Source organism: Labrus mixtus, chromosome 14 (genome assembly GCF_963584025.1).
Source record: "Labrus mixtus chromosome 14, fLabMix1.1, whole genome shotgun sequence".
In the NCBI taxonomy this organism is placed as follows: domain Eukaryota; kingdom Metazoa; phylum Chordata; class Actinopteri; order Labriformes; family Labridae; genus Labrus; species Labrus mixtus.
Genome location: NC_083625.1, coordinates 26,570,857 through 26,595,217, shown reverse-complemented (window position 1 = coordinate 26,595,217; position 24,361 = coordinate 26,570,857). Strand labels below are relative to the sequence as shown.

Here is a 24,361-nt window from a genome sequence, read left to right as displayed (position 1 = left end):
TATTTCTTTTCACTTTGCTAAGGGGTTAATGCATGAGTAAAAAGTGAACTCAATCAAACAGATGTTTATTGAAAACAAGGAATGTGATACTACAAAATGTTACTTATTTTAAAAAAAAGTTAATCCAAATTTCACCTCTATGTAAAAACTACAAAGACGTTTTTATCACTTTGTCTTCATAAAATGATCTCGATTACTTTGACGTTAACTAATAACTCAAATGGATTGAGTTCTCCTGCAAGTTTAATCTCAAATGTAACGCAGAAAGAAAGGTTAATATGTTTTCGCTAGCATTGACAAGAGGACCTAATGCAAAGAACCACAATCAGGTGAAATACTATGTTTCTAGAGAGTCCAATATTCAGAAAAAGGTGCTTCTGGAGTTTCCAAAAATAGTAACAATTTTATAACCTTGAGTTTCTTGTCGTATAGTCATGTGAACACAACATACGAGAAGTATAGAACTGGATATATGCAGTGAAATCTGTCACTTAAGCCTCAGTGCATCCTCATCTCCATGTGTGAGGTGGTCTATTTTAAAGAAGCACTAAGGCAAGGACAGGTCATTACTCCCTCTGAGGAGTGGGAAGAGTCCACACAGGAGACACAGTCCATCAGAACAGATATCTGCTGTTTTAACTGGCTGAGGAGACAGTCAGGCGTAGCTGCATTTTACTTTTAAAGATCAAAAGCTGAATGAGGGGGGGATTGATGATGTTGCTAAGGGCAATCTGGCAACTGGATCATAACAGATGGGGACTGGCAATAAGGGCTAAACAAAGGGCTTTCAGGGAGCACACGCAGGCTCCAAACACCAGCATTATCAAAGCCTGAATGTCCCTCATTAATCCCCTCCCCCCCCCCCTTCCTCCTCTTCACGGGTATTCCTCTCTAATTTTTGTTTGCCTTCTTAAATCCCCTCTGCAGCATGACACACCAGGTAAATATATCAGCTGCACTGCCGCTGTCTCAGAGAGTTAAGGTAGAAAGTCAAAGTGATGTTTATTCCCCAGTGTGTGTGTCAGTGTGTGTGCTTCTTGTGAGTGTGTGTGTGTGTGAGTATGTGTGTCCGTCCCGGTTAAGCTATTTATATATCAGATTATATTTGTCCAGCTTCAAAGCCTGTCTGTCTCCTCTCCTGGCTGACTGAAAGGACCTGAAGAAAAGACTGTGTTACTTAGTATTTAATAATGTGTGTACCTCCACTGTACACTATCTCACAGTTTGACTGAGCATAATCGGTTTGTCTGAACACTGCTACTTGTCCTTTTTGGATTCGATTAATTCAAGCATTAAGTTCATGAAAAAGGACTTAAGCATTATAAGTGTGTCAGTTTAAACACTACTCTTACTGCCACAGAGTCACTACGACTACATGGTGTTAAAAAAGTCATACTGTTCATACTCAATGGGACATCTTACTGAGTATGTAGTATGATCCAAAATGAGTATGTGAGAAATACCCGGATGTGTACTAGATTGGCCAGAAGTTTTATGTAGTAAACAGGAGCTATCGGTCATAGTAAACCACCTACACAATGCACTGCGGCCTCTCAGGCTGCCCAATCACTGAGCTCGCCAGCCAGCCAACCAGCAGCTTAAATTAAAAGTCTGTGCAGAGCATTTTACACATTACCACATAATAACTTAAAATGTCCATGTAGTTGGGTTAGTAACAAACGTTAGAAAAGCATATAGATGTTGAATTATATTTACTGACCGAGGGTCGTGCTAGCTTGATGCTAGCTCATCGAATGGCACTCTGAACAGAAGAATGTTGCATAACTCGTATTTATGCAGCTAACGGTTTACTAATGGTTGGGTTAGTGTACCGTTTAAATATTTTGAGTATGTAGGAGGCAGTATGTAGTATGTGGTTTCAGACACATCAATAATCTTCCAACTGAAATCATTACACGTCGAGTTTCTCAAATTTGGACTAACACACTTGGAGAATTCAGGTCTTGCATGCATACGCCTCAATTGGACCCAAACTAGCCTATAGGTGTTATGTGCATGCTCAACAGTTTCTCTGCTGGGCTTTGACCAGGAAGTCAAACAGCTTAAATGTCTAGAAGGAAGTGAAAAGAAAACAGGACGAAGGCATCAACATAGGGAGTGGTAGAGCAAGAACCACTCACTTTGGACAGACGAGGAGACACAGTTATGTCAGCTGAAGGAGATAGTTCACCGTTAGACTTACAACCAGTTTGCAGCTTGTTAGCTTGTTTGTCGATTGTCTGGTATGCGACATCAACTGGAAGACAGTCCAATAGTAACTAGCTGAAAAGGGGTTATATCGCCACCTACAGTACCAAACATGCTTCTGTCAATAAAGCGATTCTCTCCATGCATACTGGGATTAGGACAGTAGTTTATTTAAAGGTCCCATATTATGCTTTTTCTGGTTTTATGTGCTCTTTAGTGTGTTTTCCAAGTGTCCTGTGCATGTTTAGGCACATCTATGTGCAAAAATTCAAAGTCCACGGAAACGCGGCTTCTCCTACGTCCTCCTGTTAGCTGTAGCATTAGCTGCATGTAACGCTCGGTTCTAGCCCCCCTCGATAAAAATGTGTCAGTCCGTCTTATCAGTGTGAGATCACTGATCTAAGCCCATTGGCTCGTTGTGGCAAGCCCTGCAGCTCATGTTGAAATTTCCAAGACGCGTGCTGAGCAACTGACCAATAACGAGAGAGCGGATCGGCAGACCAATCAGAGCAGACTTGGCCCACGTGGGGTCTAACAGTGGGGGATCAGCAGAGTGCAGCTGACAGACTCAGAGCGGAGAGGGAGCAAGGAGGAGCAGTACATGAAAACAGACACTTTTTTCTGACTTTAGCTATTGTGAACGTACAAAAGTAGGTACATAGATTAAATATAAGAACCCCAAAAAGGGCATAATATGGGCTCTTTAAAGGGTATGTTTAAAAGTTGTAAAAAAAAACAACTTTCTGTATTCAGATTTATGCCAGAAATTATTTCACTGAAATGTCTTATTGGGCTTAACAAATTTGAAAATGCTCAAGTTTAAACTACAGACTTGAAGATGTCAGACTGGCTACCTTCCCATCATGCTCCTGGCAGAAATGAAAAAGAATAACAACCAGCTGTGGAGCAGCTTTGAAGCACTTTAAGGATGCTTTCTGATGTATGAACAATCTGTTAATGAGTTTGTTTCGGCTTCTGGGTAACTTTTTGTTTCTCATTTGTTTAAATTTCAGAAACAAATTTGCATCAATTCTGAACTTGCAGCATGTTTCTCCCCATGTAAACTGCTTTGGCACAGTTCTGACTCTGAGAAGAAGTTGTGGCAACTGCTAAATATAAGAAAGGATACAGGTCCGGGGCGCCAGATGGCCAGAAGCAGTAATTTTGTGCACTCCATGTACAGAGGCTATCGTCCTTTAAGTGAACAGATCCTGTTCATCCTAACCTGCAGCTCCTTTCCCGCATGTCATCGCCCACTCTCTCATGCCTGTTACTGACTCTGGCCACCGCCCTATCGATAAAGGCATATAAGCCCAAAAAATTAAAACTGTTTAAGCCTGTTTTGAAGCCTGAACAAGAACAGACTCTTTGTATGTAAGTTACAGATGATGGTGTCAGGCAAACAGCTGAGAATCACTTTAATTTGAATGACTTTATTTCTGTCTAAAATGAATATTGATCCCGCCAATCAAACGGTTGACAGACTGTCTCTCTTAGTAATGAAAGGCAGATGTCTTTATTGTCCTCCACTTGATTTTTGGGATCACAGAATTCTGTTGTTTTCTCGTCATCACAGTTATTTATGCAACTGCTGTATACATGAATTAATTAAGTTATGAATTAATTAATGAATGAATAATAACACTCCACAAGGTAAGATATACAACCAATACCAACACAGCCCCCCCTCCCCAACAAAAGGAAAACTACACCAATAGGAACAAAGACATCCACTTCATATTAGTTCAGTTTACATACATAAGAGCCAGTTACATTACATAAAAAATAGAGTCTGAGACATTGATCTACTACAAGTCACTTTTCTCATCCTTTCCCACATTTTAAAGAGATATTCATTTCAGACAAAGCAAAAAACTTGATCCCATCTCCCTCTATCCCATTTTTCGAACACGGCGCAGTTTCGGCAGATGGCTGTTAATCATGAGTCTGGTTTTTCCCAAGAGTTCTGCCCCTTTAAATGTTGATAAGTGTTCATGATGGATTAATGTTGGGTCTTAGTAATATAGCAATCAGTAAGGTATTTCACCGGCTCTTTTGTAAAATAACAACGAGTAAGGTCTTTTACCTACCTGGCGCTATACAAATAAAAATGAATGATTGATTATCAAAGAGATATTCCATTAAAGGACCCCTCCTCCATGACGATTTCAAACGGTTCAAAGAAGAGCATGTCACTGACTTTGAGTTTACCTTGACAGGAGTCTTAAGAACATTCTACAGGAACACTGAGGTAGATGAGCACATAGAATATAAAAGAGGAAAACAGGAGAATACATGCTTGTTAAATTCTGTCTGCTTCCACAGGAAACACACACATGCACTGCTCACACAAACAGCATCATACCCACAACCCTTATAATGATGTATATCATATTCTCCACCAGAGGCTGACATGGCCTCCACGCTCTGTGCCCTCCGAGGTCACCTCCTCTTCTATTATCAGAATAAATCTACAAAACAACATCAGCTGTATATGAGGCTTTCTGCTGCTCTGTGCACCCTCCACATTTTTACACCTCCAACAGAAAGAAAAATCTCCTCTGGAGAGTAAAACATACGAGTGTCACTTTTGCTTCCACTTCATTACATTTTTATTTTCCTGTCAGTCGATATTAAAAATAAAAGGCTGAACAAAAAGCAGAACATTTATCAAGGTAGATATAGTTTCATTTGTATGAAGGTTGTCAAAACTTGTGATACTTTTTGATACATGGTTTAAAACAGTACAATCTCTGTTTTTTAAATGATCAAAGTATTGAAAAATTATTTAAACTAATTGGAAGAAACTGTCTGCCTCATGCATTTCAATGGTCTGATCTTAGTCATAATTTTAGATGTCTTCACTAAATCCCATGAAGGTTCACGTCTAACAGTGTGTCACTCTGTCTTATTTCTTATGCCTTAAAGGTTCCTTCTGCAGACAAATGTTTTCAAAAAACTAACAAGTATACATTTTAATTTTTAAAACACACTCAGTGTTCAAAGCCGGGAAAGAACATGTCATCCAGTGCAACACTGTAATTCATTCATGTGTTTTCAACAGTTTGGGACTACAAAAGAGCTCTGTGGTAAGATCAAGAGGATTTGGAAACATTTGCAAAGGCACACACAAACATTACTTGTTGTGGAGAGGGTGGTTCCATTCTGGATGTAGTTCCATGTGAAAGCACCCTTAGTCTTTTATGGACTATCTGCACACACTGCCTTCAGTAGCTTGTATCTTCAGCCAAACTATGACCAACTGTAATGAAATATAATGCTAAGTGAAGTTTTTAAATCTGTACCTATTATCTGCCTCTTTCCAGGTCCAGAATTATGGAGGCTGTGCTCACAAATATAACATGAAGTTGTTAAAGTATTTTGGGTGAGCTATCAGGACGCTCATTTCACCAAATAACAGGAAGATGGCTTTGTAGAAAGAGATCAAATCTTTGAAAACGTCTTGGATGACATGCAGCCCAACATGCATTGAGAACTCAATAGTTATTATTTGGTGGCCTTATGGCAGTGAGGTAGGATAGTCAATGTTACATAAAGTAGGACATCATGTCCTCTGGATAATGTCAGTAAATTCCAGGATAATACAGACATTTCTTCCCCCTTTTATGCACAGCATGAAACGCAGACATCAGGGGATCATTTCTGAATCAAATGATCAGGTATGATTTTAGCCCAGTGGGAATAAAACTCCACAGATCTCTTCAACCTGAATAAATAAAACGGTTAAAATGATTGTTGAAAATGTGAAAATAAAGAGTTTAGTTTCAGGCTTTTTGATACCACACACAGATTCTGTCTCAAGAACGATTTTTAAGGGTTCCCAGAAAAGAAAAGAAAAGAAACGGGAAATCCTCTGAAAGAACTTCTGACTGGATCCTTTGTATTACACATCACGCTGTCTTACTCTAACTACGGCAAGCAGCAGCTCTGAACACTTCCATCATGCTTCAATCTTTTTATCACTTTTCTCCATGAGGTGTCAATCCTTCTTACACTCATTAAAATCCAGCATTGTTTGATCTGTTTGACCTTTTACTGCAAGTGAGAAGACAAATATTAGGCACACATGGTGATGAGCACATTACAGATACAGATATCATTTAAAACACTAATAACTCTTTTTTTCTTCTTAATTTCTTTAATGTGGAGAAAAAGATTAGTTCCCCTCAAAGTGTTACGTACTACAGATGAATCTGATCACACTGAATATATGAGTGCAGCAGTTCACAGAAATGCTCACTGTAAAACATTTATAAATAAGCTGTCATACAGACACTTGGAGCGTGTGAACAGAGAATATTTTCATCCAAACTGTCCCTGTGCAAGTCTTTCAGATTGAAAGAATGAATGATGTCACGGCAGAGCAATGCAGCTGCTGCAGAAAGAAGAAAGAGAGAGCCTACATGGAGCCATGTTACTTGTCTTCTCTCCTTATTTAAGGGAATCTAAAGAGTGACTCTTTAAGGACTGAATCAGATACTTAGGTGAATACTTTTCTACCCTGTGGAGCATATGTTTTTATTAAACCCTGCAGAGACATTGCCCTGTTAAATCATTTAATCACACAATTCAGAAGACTTTTCTTTCTCAGGTACATCCAAATTATTCAAGCCCGGCCCACACTTAGAGAGTTTTAAAAATCTGAACAGATGTTACATGTGAGAGACCTTCACATAGTTTGTGGAGACGCACAACAATATGACAAAAACAGCACAGCACGCACTAGAAGATTACATACATATTACATACATACATAACATATAACCTTAAGAACCATCAAAAAAATAAGGACTTTACTTAGCTTTGTCATAAGCGGGCAATCGTACCACACTTTAGGGAGGAAAACAACTTTTAGGGGCAAAACAATTCTGAAACCTTTGTCTGTATATCATAGATTACAGAGAGGTGATTAGGCACTACTACCACTTGATGTCCCTGACGCCCAGCCACCACCATCAGACTGTGTCTTCCTCACAATCACCACCGCCCTCCTTCCTGCACGGCCTGCTCCGACCTCCACCTCAACGGCAAGGAAGTGTGGACAACAGGAACGCGAGGAATACAAAGGAGAAATCTTTCCTGCATATTATCCCATCTCCTCCTATCCCATTTTTCTTTTGTAACATAGTGAGTAAGATCTTTTAACTTCTTTTTGTAAAGCGCCTCGAGATAACATTTGTTAAGAATTGGTGCTATACAAATAATGATTTGATTCAATTAGATTTATAGTGTGAGAAACATGCATGTCTGTATCAGATTTTATGGCTATCCATCCACCATCTATAGTAGTTAAGATAAGTATATCATCTACAACAACACTCCAATGGTGCACATAAGGGGGAAAGAAACTAAAAAACCCAACAATGAAACATGCTAATTTTATCCTTTACGGGTGGATCTGTACAATGGACTCATTCAAATACAAGATCAGAGTTTTTAGACACTGATCTGTGTGTAGAATTAAACTAGAGAAAAGAATAGGATCCTGAAGGCAGCACACTAGGCAGTCACCAGGACCTCACATCATTGAAGTAATAATGACAGAAATCCAGCTGTTCCTCTGATCATGTTCAGTCACTTTTTGTCTCTTCTTTCAGTTTCATGCAGTCGACACATCGCCGTCTGTCACAGAGCTCAAGAAGTCATGACTGACATTAACTGTGATAACCTGAGAGGAGGTATTCTCCCTCCACTGTTCCACTTGACATGAGGCTGCTTCTCGTGCTGTGGGTGACCTTCTTATAACAATGATCGTGTTCAACCTCTATGATGCTGATTCACTGAAAACTGTGAAACAATGACTTCAGAAGAAGAGAGCCAAGCATCATTCATCCATAAAAACATCCTAATAAATGTTGTTGGGCCACGCAGGCTTAGGACAGTCAAACAATGGACTTGGGCCTGCACCTCTGTGAGAAGCCTCATTTGAGTTATTCACTGAGATCATAAAGAGGCCTAAAAGGACTCTTAATCCCAGAATCCCCTGCAGTACTTCACACCTACGTGTGAAGTAAGGGGGGACCGGAACCTCTCTCTCCTCATTGGAGGGGACCTGAGGTAGACCCCCCACGAAGCAGGCCAGGCTACAAAGCTCCAAGACTTCCATTGCTCTTCCTCTTTCCACGCGCTGACTTCAAGTGCTCGGAGACCAAAGCTCACCTCCTGTTTTCTGCAACAATCTTCCTTTGTTTTAAGTTTCGGCGCGCAGGTAATCCGCGGCCGGCAGTGTTCTAAATTCCGAGCTCGGATTGTCCAGTGAACGCATCTCAGTTTCTCGGAGAGCGTCAGACTATAACAGGTTATCAGAAAGATAACAGTCTTATTCCGTCCTGCAACGAAAGGACATCAACGGACATCTTTCCACTCGACGGAGAACCAACGAAGCCGCTCTTGCCGTAAGGGACCCTCGCCGCCATCAGACGCCTCTACACCAGGACAGACAGAAGATCTGTTTTACTGCTGGACTCCTTTTTCCTTCACCAATCGCGGGCAAAGCGATTCACAAGTGAGGCTTAATTAGGTCTGGGCAGAATTAGCTTTAGAGTGTTTTTAACAATTGTTTGATTGATGCAGAAACTGTAATTTTTCTCTTTGTTGGACCACCGCGTCCTGAGTTTTACCTGTTTAAAACTCTTGTTGTTCCCGTTTCGGTCGTTTCGTTTGCGTCCTATATGTGTTTAGCGTAACAGCGTTATAACCGGGTATTACTCTTCTGATCAGAAAGGCCAGCAATCTCCCCCCTTTCCCCCCTCCTCTCTCTCTTTCATTCACACACGCACGCACGCAGGTCTTTGTTAGGTGTGCGCCATCGTGAGCGACCACGTGGGTACGAAGCCATCTCCCCCCTCTCTTCCCCTTCTCTCTCTCTCTCTCACACACACACACACACACACACACACACACACACACACACACACACACACACACACACACACACACACACACACACAGTAACTGTAAATTGATAACATGGACAGAAATATAATACTGCAGCTTTCATTTATTTCTTTCATAAGAATGAACCTTTATTTCCTATTTATTTTTGCATTAAAGAAAGATGTATTTATTCTGTCTCTGAGGACCAAAATCTTCTGTGGAAGAAGGAACACAAAGCAGATTTATGAGCTTCAGGAAGTGTCAGCTGGAGAAAGTCATTTTAAAATGTCAGCGTACTTCTGGACCGGATCAGAGATCTTCCACGATGATAGGCCGCATTCAACTTTCAACACTTCCTGCAGCCCCCCCCCGTCCCTTATTTCTAGTTCCATCTTTAATTCCATATGCTGTTTTCTTCCTATTTCTTTTTTCATCTCGTCCGCTCTACACTCTCTCATGGAAATGTCTGATATTTTGCTCTGCCTCTTTGACCCTCTTTCTTCCTCTCGATAAAAAAAAGACAACGGCTTGTTTGAGAGCGAGGGCAGACAGGCATCCAGGAAACGCTCCCCCTGTGGCCTGCTCGCCTCATTAACCCTCGAATCTAAAGAGGGTACAATGTAAGCCTCTATATCTCAGCAGCTTTGACCATGATCTCTGACATCATGCCATGATGTCATATCACTGGAGCACAGAGGGAGGTTGGTGTCCGCCTGCAGCAGGCTTTAGATGTTTCAGAGCTGCATAGTTAAACAAAGATGAATTCCCTACTAAAAGCCAGTGATGTGTCTCCTACCATCGAGAAAAATGTAAATGTAGTACATTATGACAGTGACATAAAATCAAGTAAAACAAGAGTGACTCAAAGTTAGAATCACTTTAACTTTAATGTCCCTCTGAGGGAGACAAGCTGTGAAACTTTAAATGTGGGTTGTGATCTTCCAATAAAACTGAGGGTTCCTGTTTCATTTCAAATCATCTTCTAAAACAGATTTCAGGTATGAATTCAGATATCAAACTTGAATATCCCTCTTATTTTTATCAGGAAAGAGCAATGTCAATATCATTTGTTTTTCTAAAGCCTGCATTGCTGACATTTGTAGGAAGCCAGTTTAAACTCAAAAAGCTTATTTCTTTGCAAACCTATTCTGTCTGAATGAGACTTCCTGTTTAAAGAGGATTATTTAAACATAAATCAATCATTTCATAACTCTGTTCCCATTTTTACAGCAACATTAGAGGTTGTTAATATCAATCAGGCCGTAACTAATAACTTCTACAATCAGGTAACAAAACATGATGACAGCATTAAAGGGAATCTTTGGGTTTGAAGCTATAGTATGCAACATTATGTTACCGCTCGTCTCCACCGCACAGAATCAAGCAGCGACTCTGATGGGACTGACCCCATAGCTGCCCCCCTCCCCTCTGGAGATCACTCCCCACACATGCTCAACATTGCACTACCCGTCACCTTTTCAAACAAGCTTTTAATGTTTGATTGTGCTGTGTGTCCTTTTAATGTCTTGTTTCTAGGACCTGTGTGTAATGTTGAAATGTTTGTTAGGGTCAATACAATTTTGGGTAAAATAACACATTTTCATTATTGCATGTTAATAAATGTGTGTCTGAGCTGATCGTAAGTGCCCTCCTTTCTATCTTTTTTTTGTTGTTGTTTTTTTTTACTTATGAGGCCAAAAAAACAATCAGGGTTAGCTTGCATGTAACTAGCCAATCGCAGAGCAGCGTCTCTGTGAGGAGAATGAGTGGGTTGCTTCGCAAAAGTCAAGTTTAGAACTACCATCATCTGAAGTCTATGTGACTTGTGTCAACAGCTCCCTCTCTCTCTCTCTCTCTCTCTCCTTCTCTCTCTCTCTTTTGGGATGTATATCAATCGGCCGTCAGTGTTTCTGTCCAGCATAACTGTCTCTGATGTACGTGGCTTTGGATAAAAGTGTCTGCTAAGTGAATTGTAGAATAACTATTTGAGTTGAACAGACACAGTTTACAGGGACAGCGCTTGGTGCTGATTCCATTCAAAAGTTGCTTACTGCCACTTGTTGAACATCAGGTTTTTGCTTGATAGATTGAAACTTTGTCTTGTCTAAATGAAATTGTCCATTGGGAGCTGAAAGTGTGCAGACCTTTTTTCCTTTTTCCTGCACGTCCTGTCCTAAGCCTGTATGCATTCTCGTTTTCTCTTTTTAACATCAGTTACTTGCAAATGTTGAAAAATAGACTTAAAAAGGAATTGGAGTCAAAAAGAGAATTTCATGCTAAGTGGGAAAATAATTCTAATGAGCACCGTCCCAACATTACACGAGTCGAGCTTGCAAAATTGCAAACAAATTGCCACACTGAGTGGAGGGTCCGTTTTTTAATGATCAAAGTGGACTGCCGTTCAAAGAACAACTTCATGTGAGACTTAGAAACATGTCGTTCCCAGTATCAGAGCTCAGTCCTGTTCCCAGATCACTCATGTAGACTTTTCGGTTCATGACAGGAAATGTTCACACTTAATGGTTGGTGCTTACATTTCATCCTCCTGCTCTGATTGTTGGTACAATAGATTCTGAAACTCTGCTGCTCGTTGTGCTCAGTGATCAAATCAATGAAGTCAAAGGTTGTCTCCAAAATCAGAGAACTCTTAACATATGGGAGTAGGGACTGTGGTGAACTATAGAGTGTACTAATTCAGCGCAATAAAAAAAACATTTAGGACACTTCTTGTCTCTTGCTGGTTGCAGAAGATGACGTCATGGCAGTTGCACAACTAAAATGTGCAGCATAACGCCGGCTGAGGATCATAATGGTAAATGATTTAATGAATTTCACAGAGATTTCACATACTGAGCGTATTTTCACAAAACAATTTAATATAAGAAATAAATATAAAGTAATGAACTCATTTATCTGTTTAAACAGAGAATGGTCTCGTGTCAACCATCAACATTAGGGAAAAACTTAACGAAAAACGTTACTCCGTTGAAAACCTTACGCTTTTTTTTCTTCTAAAGGTCTTCTAAATGTCGGTAAAAATGCCGCCTAATATTATCAGTTTGTTGTTTCTGTGTCCTGTGTCCAAACTGGTCCCCTTGTCTGTCTGGGATACAATAAGTCCATTGTATGTGCTCACTCAGAGTTCAGGCATCATTACAACATATTCACTAAATAGTGCACTTTATTCTGAATAATAGAATTCTACACGGGCAGTCTTCACATATTATCTTTCATCAGTATCTTCCACAAAAAAGACCTCTGAACATTTAAAGACTACCAATGACACCCCAGAACCGTCTGAGAAAACTACATCTGGAACAAAACCTCTGACTGTCTAACAAAAGCTTCAAAGTTCAGATGAAACCGGAGCAGAGTTCTCTTTTTGCTTCTGAATATTTCTGTGATTCCTTAGAAACACAAAGCTGGAGAGAAACAAGAAAACTGGATTAGACCTTGAAAAATGTCTTTAAAAATTCAATATTCAAAGTTTCCCCCTCAAGATGGGATTAGAGCGTGAAAAATCTCTCTGCAAAGTGAGTCTGATGTGTTTCTTTTTTTTTTTCCTCAGTTCACACTCGTGACATTTGATTTCTCCTTGTTGGATGAAAATACAGAACGTCTGAATCTGGAAATGTTTCTCCCCCGTAAACTTAAACTGCTTCAGGTAAGATGTAACCCTTTTTTTTGGGGGGGGGGGGGGGGGGGGGGTTATTATTCAGTATCAAGAGAGCACACCAGCTAAACTTGGGCGAGTCCTCTGGCATCGCTGCTACTGGACTGAAGGATTGTTGACCTGTTTGCAGCCAACATGCTGCCCCTTCATGTTGTAGAGGATGATAAAGACGCTGAACTCTGGCAAGAGCTCCATGTGGAGGAGGATTCTGCGCAGGTGAATCGTTGAAGAGCATACAGCGTTGAAGGAGTACTTGCCTGGGTTATAATTAACTTTATTTTTAGCATAGCATAGGATACCGCTCCTGTACTTTAGAGAGGCTATTGAAATACGAGCCGAAACGCCCCTCTCTCTATCCATCTTTCTATCTAGACCCATCACTTACAGGAAGCTGGTGTTGGTCAGATATTCTGCAGGCGTCATTATTCAACCAGAGACGACAAACGAGGCCTTTGAATGTGTTATCAGGTCACTGTTTAAAGTCTGCGTCTGAATGCTTTCCCCGTCTTACCTGCGTACTCCGGGTCCACATGAGGAGGGTAGAAGCGAAAGTTGATGAAGAAGGGGATGGGCATTCCATACTTGAACCACTCCACCACGTAGGGCTGGCCGTTCAGGGGGTGGGACACGTCGCATCCCAGGATGACGTTCTCTCCTGCTCGAGATGTCACAAACTGAGGCTCCTCTCGCACTCCGTGGGCACCTGGAGGTAACAGCGTTTACAGGTTAGCCTGGTCAACAATCACAGGGGGTCTGACGTCCATTTAATCTGATATTATTGTTGCTTGTTGGTGTATATTGTAACGATTCTGTGCAACAAACAAGAAAACTAAGAAACTTTGGATTAAAATGGTAAAAAGCAAAAGTAGCTAACTTTAGCTAGCTGAAATCCTTTTGTCCACATACAGATGTCATACAGTAGAGTTAAGAATGGTGGTCGTGTCATTTTTAATAGTGAAAAAATGACAGAGCTGGAAATGTTTAATGTCAGGTTGACAGATGGAGCTCACCTAACATGCATTCAACAGGCAAAAACCTGTTGTTTGTTTAAAAACAAAAGGTAAAAAATAGTTGAAGCTTCATAATTAACAGCATTATACAATTCATCTGATATCTCATTCAAACCATACATCTTGCTCACAAAAGTAACACTTGTATTTCAGGGGTAGAGGTCTTAGACAGAGTCCAGCGAGGAAATAAACACCTGTGCAACTTCATTCTTTGATTTTTGTTTAGCCACTGTTGACACTAAATCCTCACCTTTTTTGGCCTACTTCTCTAATCTTTGGGCTGCCGTGACTCAATTTGAGGGAAACAACTTTTGCTAAGCTGATTCCACTAGTTTAACAGAAATGCCAACATGCACATTAGATATGGATCAGAAGAGAAAGAAAGAAATCAGACAGGTCTTTAGAAAGCAGTAAGTGTGTGTGTGTGTGTGTGTGTGTGTGTGTGTGTGTGCGTGTGTGTGCGTGTGTGTGCGTGCGTGTGCGTGATAACACAAACATTTGCTCGCCTACAAGTACCATCAGTCAGGACAGCAGAGGCTGCCAGTGACAAATCCAACACAGAGCCAAGGCCAGTGGGCTGGGAGAAGCAGGATTAACGACACATGAATGTGATTTATCTCAACACCATCTTTTTCATGTAATTTGTCTGACAGAATGTGGGCGGACAAAAACACAAAAGTGTTAATGTGACAGTTATCTTTCGACCTTCAACCTTTCACAAATACAACTGACTCGGTGATGGAGCGGTCCCAGTGAAAGCGTGCGTCTGTTTTTCTAGCTTGCTGGATTGATTCCAGGCAAATGACTCTGTAGCTTTGCTTTATGAGCGGAAACCTGGTGTGGTAGCATTTTACCAGTCGATACGGAGAATCAGACGGACTCACTGCATGTGCCTCAGTGGCCTGTAGGAAGACAGGCAGGCAGCTTCTTTTGCACACACATGATGGCCTACTGCCTTACATTGAATCTCATTAGACAAAACAAGAACCCAGGACCCAATGGGACTCCATCTATTACATGTCCATATACAGTACCTTAAAAGTGTACAAGCAATGAGTCCCAGTGTTATCTACAGATATAAGAAAAGTGAACTGCAAGATCTGTGATTGGTTATTCTGTGTTTAAAAAGCCATGATGGTAAGTAGTGAACACAACATAAATCAAGTTTTTAAAAAAAGCTCTGCTATCTTCTCCTGATCTGAAACATGTTTAGCAAAGCCTGATTATACATCAAGCCTTCTGTTCACTTTCATCACAACTTCTTATCTTTAAACGCACCCTGAAGCCTGATTTAAACCTGCTCACTGAATCCACACAGGGCCTACACTAAACATGATGTAAAGCCTCTGTTGTTTGAATGATCGATAGTATTGAATAGTACCAAAGCTTTTAAAAAACTACAAATCTTCAGTCATATATTTAACCAAAAGCTGCTGGGAGCCAAAAAGAGGGGGGCGCTATAGCCCTATCACAAATCTGTCTGGCCCTGGTTAAGCCCCCTCATGTATTTTGGTAGTTTTGTTTCCTTTTTAAATAAACTGTAAAAAAAAGCAACCATACATATCAGTCGAACTCCTCCTCAGCACCGGGAGAAAAAAATGTCCTGGCGCCGTCCCTGGAAGCAGCTGTGGTCCATTCAAATTAGTCAGTTCAACTAGATAATGAGTGATAATGGAGATGGAATATTGTCATTATTCGGCTGTTTTTGTACTTACATTGCAAAAATACATTGGCAACATTTTAGTACCAAAACATTGCTAATGTATTTGTTTAATTGAGGCAGTGTGCAGGAGTTTACCTGCACTTTTTGGTGTTTAAAAATCAAGAGATGAACCAAATATGACTTCTCTTTTAGTGGCTGAGTTAACATATATCCATATCGATTTACTAGTGTGGTGTTGAGGTTTAAACTTCTGATATTGTGACATCCCTCGGCTGCTCTGTGTTTGCTGTGTCAACCGCTTGTTACACAGCCAAAGTGGGAGCTGAAGATGGGGATTTTATCTCAATGTGTAGAGCTTTTTCCAGCTTCTTCTTTATGGAGATGGAGATAGAAATGTGGGTAACAATTGCTTTTGGTTGACTTACTGCAACACAGATTATATGCAAACACAATATGACTGTAGACTTTTAAAACTTTCGATCGCTGCTCTAGATCTAGCTTCATGTGGAAGTTCATTAGCTGTAGCAGCTAGCAACAAGCTAGCAGCCAGCACAGTGTCCTTAGTATGTTTTTTTGTGAAGCTACAAAGCTGACCAATCAAAGTTGTTGTGGTGCACTGCGACATGAAGATCATGTCAAGATGTTGAATGAAGAAAAATGAATGAATGTGTGAGAGAAGATAAACAGTCTTCCTGCTTGAATTTATGCTGAGCTCCATTAGTAGTTATGCTACTAAACTGCGGATATATTTCCCATGATGCACTTAACATGTCTCTCCTCCTCTCCCCTTCATCTGTTCATCATTTTTATCAATACCCAGTCAGACATCAGATGCTTAAGTTAGAAACTGAAAGTATCTTTCTCACAGTACATAGGAGCAGAAGTAAGATTTTACTCACCACATGAGAAGAGTAATACTTCGACCAGATAGACAACAAAAGTAATTGTCTATATAAACTACAAGCAATGCTCCACAGGGGAGGAAATGGGTTTGTTTGTGTTGTAATTTCTCCCTCTGCAAATGAAATGCAGGTGGGGGAAACTCAGCAGAAATAGAACCAGGTCGATGGTTTTGCTTGCTCAGCTTCACCGACACACAGAGGAAGTCAGGGCATCTTTATTAAGAACAATCTGAAACTTCATTTAGTTTACTCGCTCGTTAGGAATCTGTGCATGCAATGACAGGTATTTAGGCAGAAATTAGATAGAAAAACAGATATCATAGGGCAGTAAAATGAGATGAAACCATCAGAGAATGCTGACAATTGAAGCTTTATATGGTATTTCCTTTGAAATAATCCATTTTTAAGTTTTTCCCTAAAGGTCAGAATTTATACTTCTGATGTTATTTAGCTCCCTTACGTAAGAAGTAAACATACCTTGTTTTACCCCATGCTGTTCAGGAGGTGTTTTTTATTCACCGTCTACCTGAATCTGTGCGAGGGCAGAATGATTTGGATGCTTCATGTTAGATCTACCGTCACAATCTTGAATTACTACACTTCCTTCTGACTTGGCTGTGGTATTGAGTGTCACTGGTAACACTGGTGTTGTGACTACTTTTGTTAACTTAATTTATTTTTTTTTCAACTATAAACAATTGGACTATGCATTAACACAAGGTCTAGACAAAATGTAGATGATAAACAGAAGAATATGTTTATCATAATGGGACAGTGCATGGGGGCATAATGCTTTGGACTGTGTTTGTTCAGAAAAAGCAGCAACCAATCAAAGGCTGACATTCTGCTGAGCTTCAATCCATCTCTTGATGTTTCTCCATTTTTCTATTAGCAGAATAATATTGTTGTGGAAGAGAGTGAACTAATTATGCTGCGGTAATAATTGAATATCCATTCAGGGCCAGCAATAAATTCTTAATAGTGCAACCACAAATTAGCCATCTTGACTTTTCAAATGCATATTAAGGCTGCAGCAGAAAAGCTTTCAAAGTCACCTTGAACTGAGATCAATATGAAAATCATCTAATTGTCTGGGTTTTTTGCACTAAACAGGAGATGTTTATCTTGTAATTAGGCCTAATTGTGGATGTCTAATGGAATAAAAGCACATGCACTTCCAACGTGATATGTTAATCAACCAAGGGCTATGTTTCTCTGAACAAAGAGCTGAGTGGTTCAGGAAGATCTCCATATTCATCATTACGTTCACAGGTCTATTACTTCTACACAGCACATAGTATAGAGCACCTCTGAGCAGCATATCGAGTGTATTACATCACTGAGAGGCTGTATGTGTGTGCGTGTGTGTGTGTTGGAAGGAGCCTGTGGATTTGTGATTTGATGTGTGCGTGTGTGCTCCCCTGCACGCCGTCAGAACCAGATAATAACTGAGCAAGTGTGCCTTTCCCAGTGGTGAAACCCCCCACCCCCACCCCCTCACGCACATGCATGCTACCTCAAGCCGTTGTACGTGTTGATTGGCTGATGGTGACATCATGGCAGATAGCAGAAAAACAGCCCCACTGGAAGGTATGACTTCACTGTTTATAACTGATGAGACGGAGAGGGAGCGAGAGAGCTGGAGACGACGAGAGGGGACGCAGAGCTGATTCGTTCACACACACACAGACACACAGACACACACACCCCAGAGGGCATAGCTCATTTACAATCAAAGACCCAGGGGAGGCCACCGTCGTAAGGTTTTAACTACTCAGGTGCACAGTAACACACACAAGTGAAGGAGAAGGGGAATTTGTGATTGTGACCAGGAGTACTGCAACACAGGTGTAAGGTAAATCATGTGCCACATTAAAGCCACCATTCATAATCATTTAAAATACATCGTGCAGCAGTAACAGAAGAATCAGAGAGTGACACGACAAGTGAGCAAGATGAAGATGTCTATTATGTGAGCTAAAAAACCTTTGGTGTTGACCCTGTCACTGAAATCAATTTATAGGGTCAATTGTAGCATTGAACGGATCACCCTGGGGAGCCACAGGCCATCATTTTTAAGGGACCATGAACACTCCTGTGGCTGTGCCCCTGTCGTGATTGGCAGTTTTATTTTTGCTCTGCTACGAGGGAGCAGCTTTCTCCTGGTACGACAGAGGCAGAGTGAGGGAACCTGGATCCAGATCTGACTAGCTGTGGCATGCACATGTGACTATGTGGCCCTGGCAAAATCTATACAGTTTATACTTCGAGGTCTGCAGGGGGTCTGGAGTCAATCTCAGCAGTCATTTGGCAAGATGCAGAGAATACCCTGTCCAGTTCACCAGTCAATCACAGGGCTGACATATAGAGATTTAAGGGGCAACTTTGAAAGAGCTATATTACAAAAGTTTCAAGTATTTGAACTGTGAAGTATTTGAAAAAGTACCAGAGACACTAACCAGCTGTAAACCATTCAAACAGGTTTAGACTATCAGGTGGTGCATTTCAATTAATTCCAGAAAACTGCACTGAACTTATAACATTCAACAAACATTCTTAAGACAACGTAAATTTACTTAATTCCCATCATTTTATAATATTGCAAAGAAAACATCTAAATGTTAAATGTGCGTTGATGATACACATGGGCTCCACAAAACTCCAGCAAACTGCAATGTAAGACCCTCCTGTGTGATTTACAAGTGATACAATTGTCTCCATGTTTTGAGGTATGATAGATGAACGGTTCCTCATTCAGAAGATGTGTGACAGTAGAGTTCTACGGGAGAGTACAGACAGGTATTTGTGCAAGTTGAAGCATCTGAGAATTTTGCATGTCTATGCTTAATCGAGGTGGCAAAAAAAGGCCATGCATGACAATTCAAGTGAGATTGCAATTTAAACAACACAAGTATGCCATGTTGAACACACATCACTCCAGCGTACTCTCTCAGCCGAAACTCTCTTGGCACTTAAAAACACTCGATATACTTAAGCTCCCCCGTTCATGTCTCAGCTGGTTCCTCTGGCTCGATGCTGGCTCTGTCTAGCTACCAGCCCATTCGGCTAAGTGCCAAACAAAAATGAAATATAAATGAGATTTTCTCACAATACAACATACATTTTTGATGACTGTAGCAAGGTCAGTGCATTATAATCCAGCCTATTATTCCAGCACCTGCACTCAGTCTTCCTGTTTCTTATTCCAAAATTGAACGTGACTGTGGTGGTAATAAAAGAACAGCTATGTGAAATTAATGGAGGCATTAATAATGCTACCAGCCAGGTTACCAAGCTGGGGGATGAACAATGCTACAGAGGCTTAAAAACAGCATTATTTCTCAGAGCTACGTCGCTACACATTAGCTGAATAGGATACAGGAGAGATTAACCTGCTGGAGTTTAAGAGTAATCACTTTACCAGTTTTTGTATAAGATCTGAGTAATTCACAGGGGATGTGTACTGTGGTAGAATGTGTCTTCATTCTCACTGTCACCTGGTCACTAGACTCCATCACAATCTGCTAACAAACTTGGGAAAAAAAAAGTCTGAAATCAACATTGCGGCCTCTTTATGAGTTATATAAGCAAAGAAGACCATCAGCATAAAGATTTATTTTTACTATATAGTTTTTTTAAATGCTTGTTACCACTGCTATGAGGGGTAGGTGTCAGACGAGGAGATTAACAGCACGCTGAAGATTCAGGCTTTTAATGCATTTGCACTGCAAAGAGTCAGTGCATGTGTGAATAAGCAGGATGAGGGGGTGACGGTGGCATAGCGGTTAGTTCATGCCCCATGTACAGAACGGCTGTCATTTTTTGAATTAAACAACTTCGAACGACTTTAGAATTGACAGCCCTGATGTAGAGAGGCTGCAGTCTTCCTAGTGGGTGGCCGAGTTCAAGTCCAGCCTGCAGCTCCTTTCCTGCATCTCATTCCCAACTCTCTTTTAACTTCCTACTTTATCCACTGCCTTCTCTCATAAAAGGCATAAAAGCCCAAAAATGAATCTTAAAAATAATTATTTTCTGAGTAAATAACAATACTTTACATATTAGCGTCTCAGTTGGGATAATTCTAGGCAAAGCCAATGAATCTGAGTATATGCAGTTACATGATAATGACAATGACAACAAAGGATAAAGTTTATTATTCTCATCATCCTAGTGCTCGTGCCTAATCCTCGTTCTTTCCATCGTTTCACACATCATCACCATTTTCTACCAAAATCTGGATAATCGTGTGAGTCTGAAGTTATTCAGTGTAAACTAAAACAACTACAGATCTATTTATTTATGAGCCCAAAGAACATCAAGATTGTTTGCTATCCCCAAGCATCAATATTTCCCTGTGTAAGATCAAAGAGAGGTTTAGATTAATAAAGCAAATTGTGCATAACCCTACAGTCTATTCAAGAAAAACCTCTGCAGGGAGAATGTGTTCAATTGGAGAGAGCAGTCGGTAAGGATGAGCTGTGCTAAAACTGCTTTATTTGGAGCCGAGACTAAACCAGGGGAAAACAGGAATCCAAATATTTTGCCGACAAGTGCAGTGAAAATGCATTGCTCATTTGTGTTTTTCCAGCGTGTGCTACAAGCCTCAGATATCAGGGTGGCTTAAAACACTAATGCTACACCAAAGGGTGGGGGACTTGACCTAATTCTGGTCTCCTGCTCTCAAGCAAGCTTCCCTCATCATTTGGATTTCAAAGGAGATCTTTCCAGGGAGTAAAAGTGTCTTATCCCTCCTGCACCGCACAGAAAGGCAAAGCAAAGCTCGTGTGGTGTTAGTCTTGATTTTGTTACACTGTAAACATCTGTGAAAAGTCTGGACAGCAAGAGCACAGGGTTGACTTTAAAAAGCCTGTAATCCTGCTCACAATTTCCATTTGTTTTGAGTCCATGCAAACACGATCACCGACACTCTGCCTGGTTTCCGTCAGACAAAAACTTTTAACACGCACTTCGGGTCAGCCTGTTCTATCATGGTGTTGCCGTCAACAAAAGCATTCTGTCTATTAATCCTATTCTTCTCCATGACCCACTTTTCCTGGTGCTGATGCTTATTGTCTGTGTCCTGAATTCCTGGGTGAAATGCAGATATTAGAGTTCTGAGTCAGGGGGAGAACATTGCAAAGATCCTATAAAGGCCTGTTCTGCCCGAAGATTTGGGGAATGAGGAAATGAAACTTGCAAAAACTTGCAATGTATCAACAGTTCTAAAACAAGCCAGTTCAAACCAAGAATCCTAGAACCAAGCCCCTATTAATGCAATGCATGAGCAGAATACCCAGTGTGCATATGTAAATGTATGTATAATCTTTAGACAGGAAATCTCCCTTCTTCACTCCATACCTTGTGCAGTGGTATTGCTTATAGGAGTTGGTGTCTAAACAACTGACAGTGAACTTTGCTACAAGTCAATTGGGTGTTGAAACGGCTGATATGCATCATGGTCTGCTGAAACCAAACTTATAAAACCAGACAGAAAAGTCTGAAAATGTTGCAGGAAGAAGTTTCAGAGGTTTGAGCGGGTGCGTCTCAGGAAGACTTATGCAGGTTGACTCAGATGCCGTCGCCTGCATTTCACCTTGTCATGTGCCTTTGCCTTCTAGGTTTACCCTGCGACCCCTTGTTTCTGCTTCCTTTCACCGCCTACAAGTGACACTCATTGCCCCTGTCATTGTTTGTAGGAAATTCCAGAGCCTATAGTTTAGCTGTGGTAGCAGATGTTCTGAGCTCAGATCGTCGTTCTAAAAAGACTCTCCGTCAGATTCACCAACATGTTCCTGAATGACTGATTTGTTCACAGCTGTGTTCTTATCTCCTTGTGTTATAAAGTATAAAGCGTGTGCATGAAACTGCCCACTAATGAACATAAAAGGGTGAGTGCAGGGCCCTGCACACACACATGCTGTTTGAAAAAAAATGTTGTGTATCAGAAAACTCAACACTTGAATGAATCTTGATTTTGCATAGACAGATGTGTCACCTTTACAAATACTAGTGAGGATGTCTCTGACTTTTTTTTTTAATTAGGTGCTTCCACTTGTGAACCTGGTGATGTCTTCTACCCAAGAGCCTAAAATTTTTAAAGAGTGTCTGTGGGAGGTACAAAGACATGTATTTGAGCCTCTTACCTCCTGTTGATTGGCTGGAATTAAGGCCAGATGGCTGAGAGTGGATCAGCGAACAAGTTCAGTAGGGCTCACAGAAAGGGGGGCAACTCAGAGACTGAATGAAACCAGTATTTGACTCTGAACACAATAAGCCTATTTCATAAACAAGCTGATTCAAAAAAGCTACATTATTCATATGGGCTAAATGACCCCTTTCAGCTTGCCACTTTTGGACCTTCTTCCTGTTGGCCATTGTGGAACATTGAAAACATGGACAACTTTACAAGTCAAGTACAAACTATCCTTTAGAACACTTTCGGTACAAATTCAATTCAACTGACCCCTCTAGCTTATGGTGGTATCTAAAGGCAGATGACTATGCGACTTCTGCTATGGTATGCATTTAAGCTGTTGGACTTCAGGTCAAAGGCCAACGCAGGGACTATGGAGCATGAGCAGAACATCTATGTCAGTTTGGTTCTGAATGAGGCACAAACATAAGAGTAAATCGATGCCCAACCGTATTATCTTAGTATGTTAGTCCGACTTCAACTTTGAGAAATTTGACTTATAATCATTACAGTTGGAAAAATATGTTTGCATGTATTTTAAAAGTCCAGTTTAACCCGTCGAACATATATCTGTATGTCTCAAAACTCAATTAAAAAAAAGTCCAGTTTTAATCAGAACAACAGCATAAATCGACGTTATCTAACTGTATGTAAATGAACTGAGTGTTTAGCCTTCACTGTTCAGATGAAGGTTGTGTGTTTTCTTCTTGCAGCCCTGCAGGTGCTTTCACACCTGCCATGCTGCAATTGAATCAAACTCTGACACATCTGCACCGTCGGTACAAGTCGTTTAGGAAGGTGAGAATGCCCTCATCAAACTCTGAGAGCTGCTGTTGGAGCATTTCCAAGTGAAGCCTGGTACATTGTGTTCAGAAAGAAATAATGAGAATAAATGCTGTCACATTATAGGCTGACTACGTAGAGATGTGTTCTTGTCTGTAGTGGTGTACACAAACAATCCTGCATCTGTTCAGCTGTCAGCATGATTTACAATCTACAGCCTGCTTCACTTGTTTCCCTTTTAAAGAAACTGTGAACAGGTCATGAAAGCTTTTCATCGCTTCCAGAATGATTTGTTTATTCTGCTGCAGAACAGGAACAGATCATGAATGGATAAAAAAAACCACATTGACATTTACAATTCCAGCATCTGGCAGATAGCATTAGCCAGGGAGGTGAACATTAATGCTCAGTTTTTATGACTGAGACAATATAGTGCAACTAAGTCAAGTCTATGTGCACCAAACTGCAACAGATGTCAAAACAGAAAATGTGTATTAATGCAAGAAAAATTGTCATAGTTCAGTTGACCAAGTTGAGCATTTCATCAGTCCAATATCTGCACAAGGTCTACAGTATAAACTCTGTCATCGGTGACGCGCTTTGAGTGTAGGCTAGTGAACGAAAGGGGTAGAGAACGAGCAGGGAGACAGGGAGGTGTGATTGGTTCATCAGATTGGTACCTCAAGGCAGACATTGGTCAAAGTTTTTACAGGCTTACAACTGATACAGATGATGGATTTTCTTTGTTCCTTTGTTCCTTCAGAGCACTTGAGTTATTCATTTCTTTCAGGACCTAAAGACAATTTCAACCAAAATCTTAAAAAGTGGATCTGAAGAAAATTACCAACCCTGCCTTTAACTTGATCACAGCCATTGATACCTTAATTTCAAAAGCCATAATTAAACCAAAACAGCTTGAGCTTGAAGAGTGCCTTCATCAATCAGTTGGAATTGAGTAAATTATGTTATTTACTCGACAGAAGATGAGTAGATGCACCGCACACATTACGGCTGAAATCATCAACACTCTTG

General features: G+C 40.6%; 1 protein-coding gene and 1 long non-coding RNA gene across 2 annotated transcripts in view; one reads left to right on the top strand and one right to left on the bottom strand.

Annotated features, from left to right (window-relative positions):
- The window catches only part of LOC132988575 (uncharacterized), a 116,235-nt gene extending 107,566 nt beyond the window's left edge, over nt 1–8,669 (top strand). The window contains exon 3 of the long non-coding RNA XR_009675823.1: nt 8,101–8,669. This is a non-coding gene — a long non-coding RNA (uncharacterized LOC132988575). The remainder of the gene's footprint in view (nt 1–8,100) is intronic.
- The window catches only part of igsf9bb (immunoglobulin superfamily, member 9Bb), a 120,022-nt gene that overhangs the window by 77,775 nt on the left and 17,886 nt on the right, over nt 1–24,361 (bottom strand). The window contains exon 2 of the mRNA XM_061056040.1: nt 13,290–13,481. Coding sequence (XP_060912023.1) covers nt 13,290–13,481 — 192 coding nt within the window. The remainder of the gene's footprint in view (nt 1–13,289; nt 13,482–24,361) is intronic.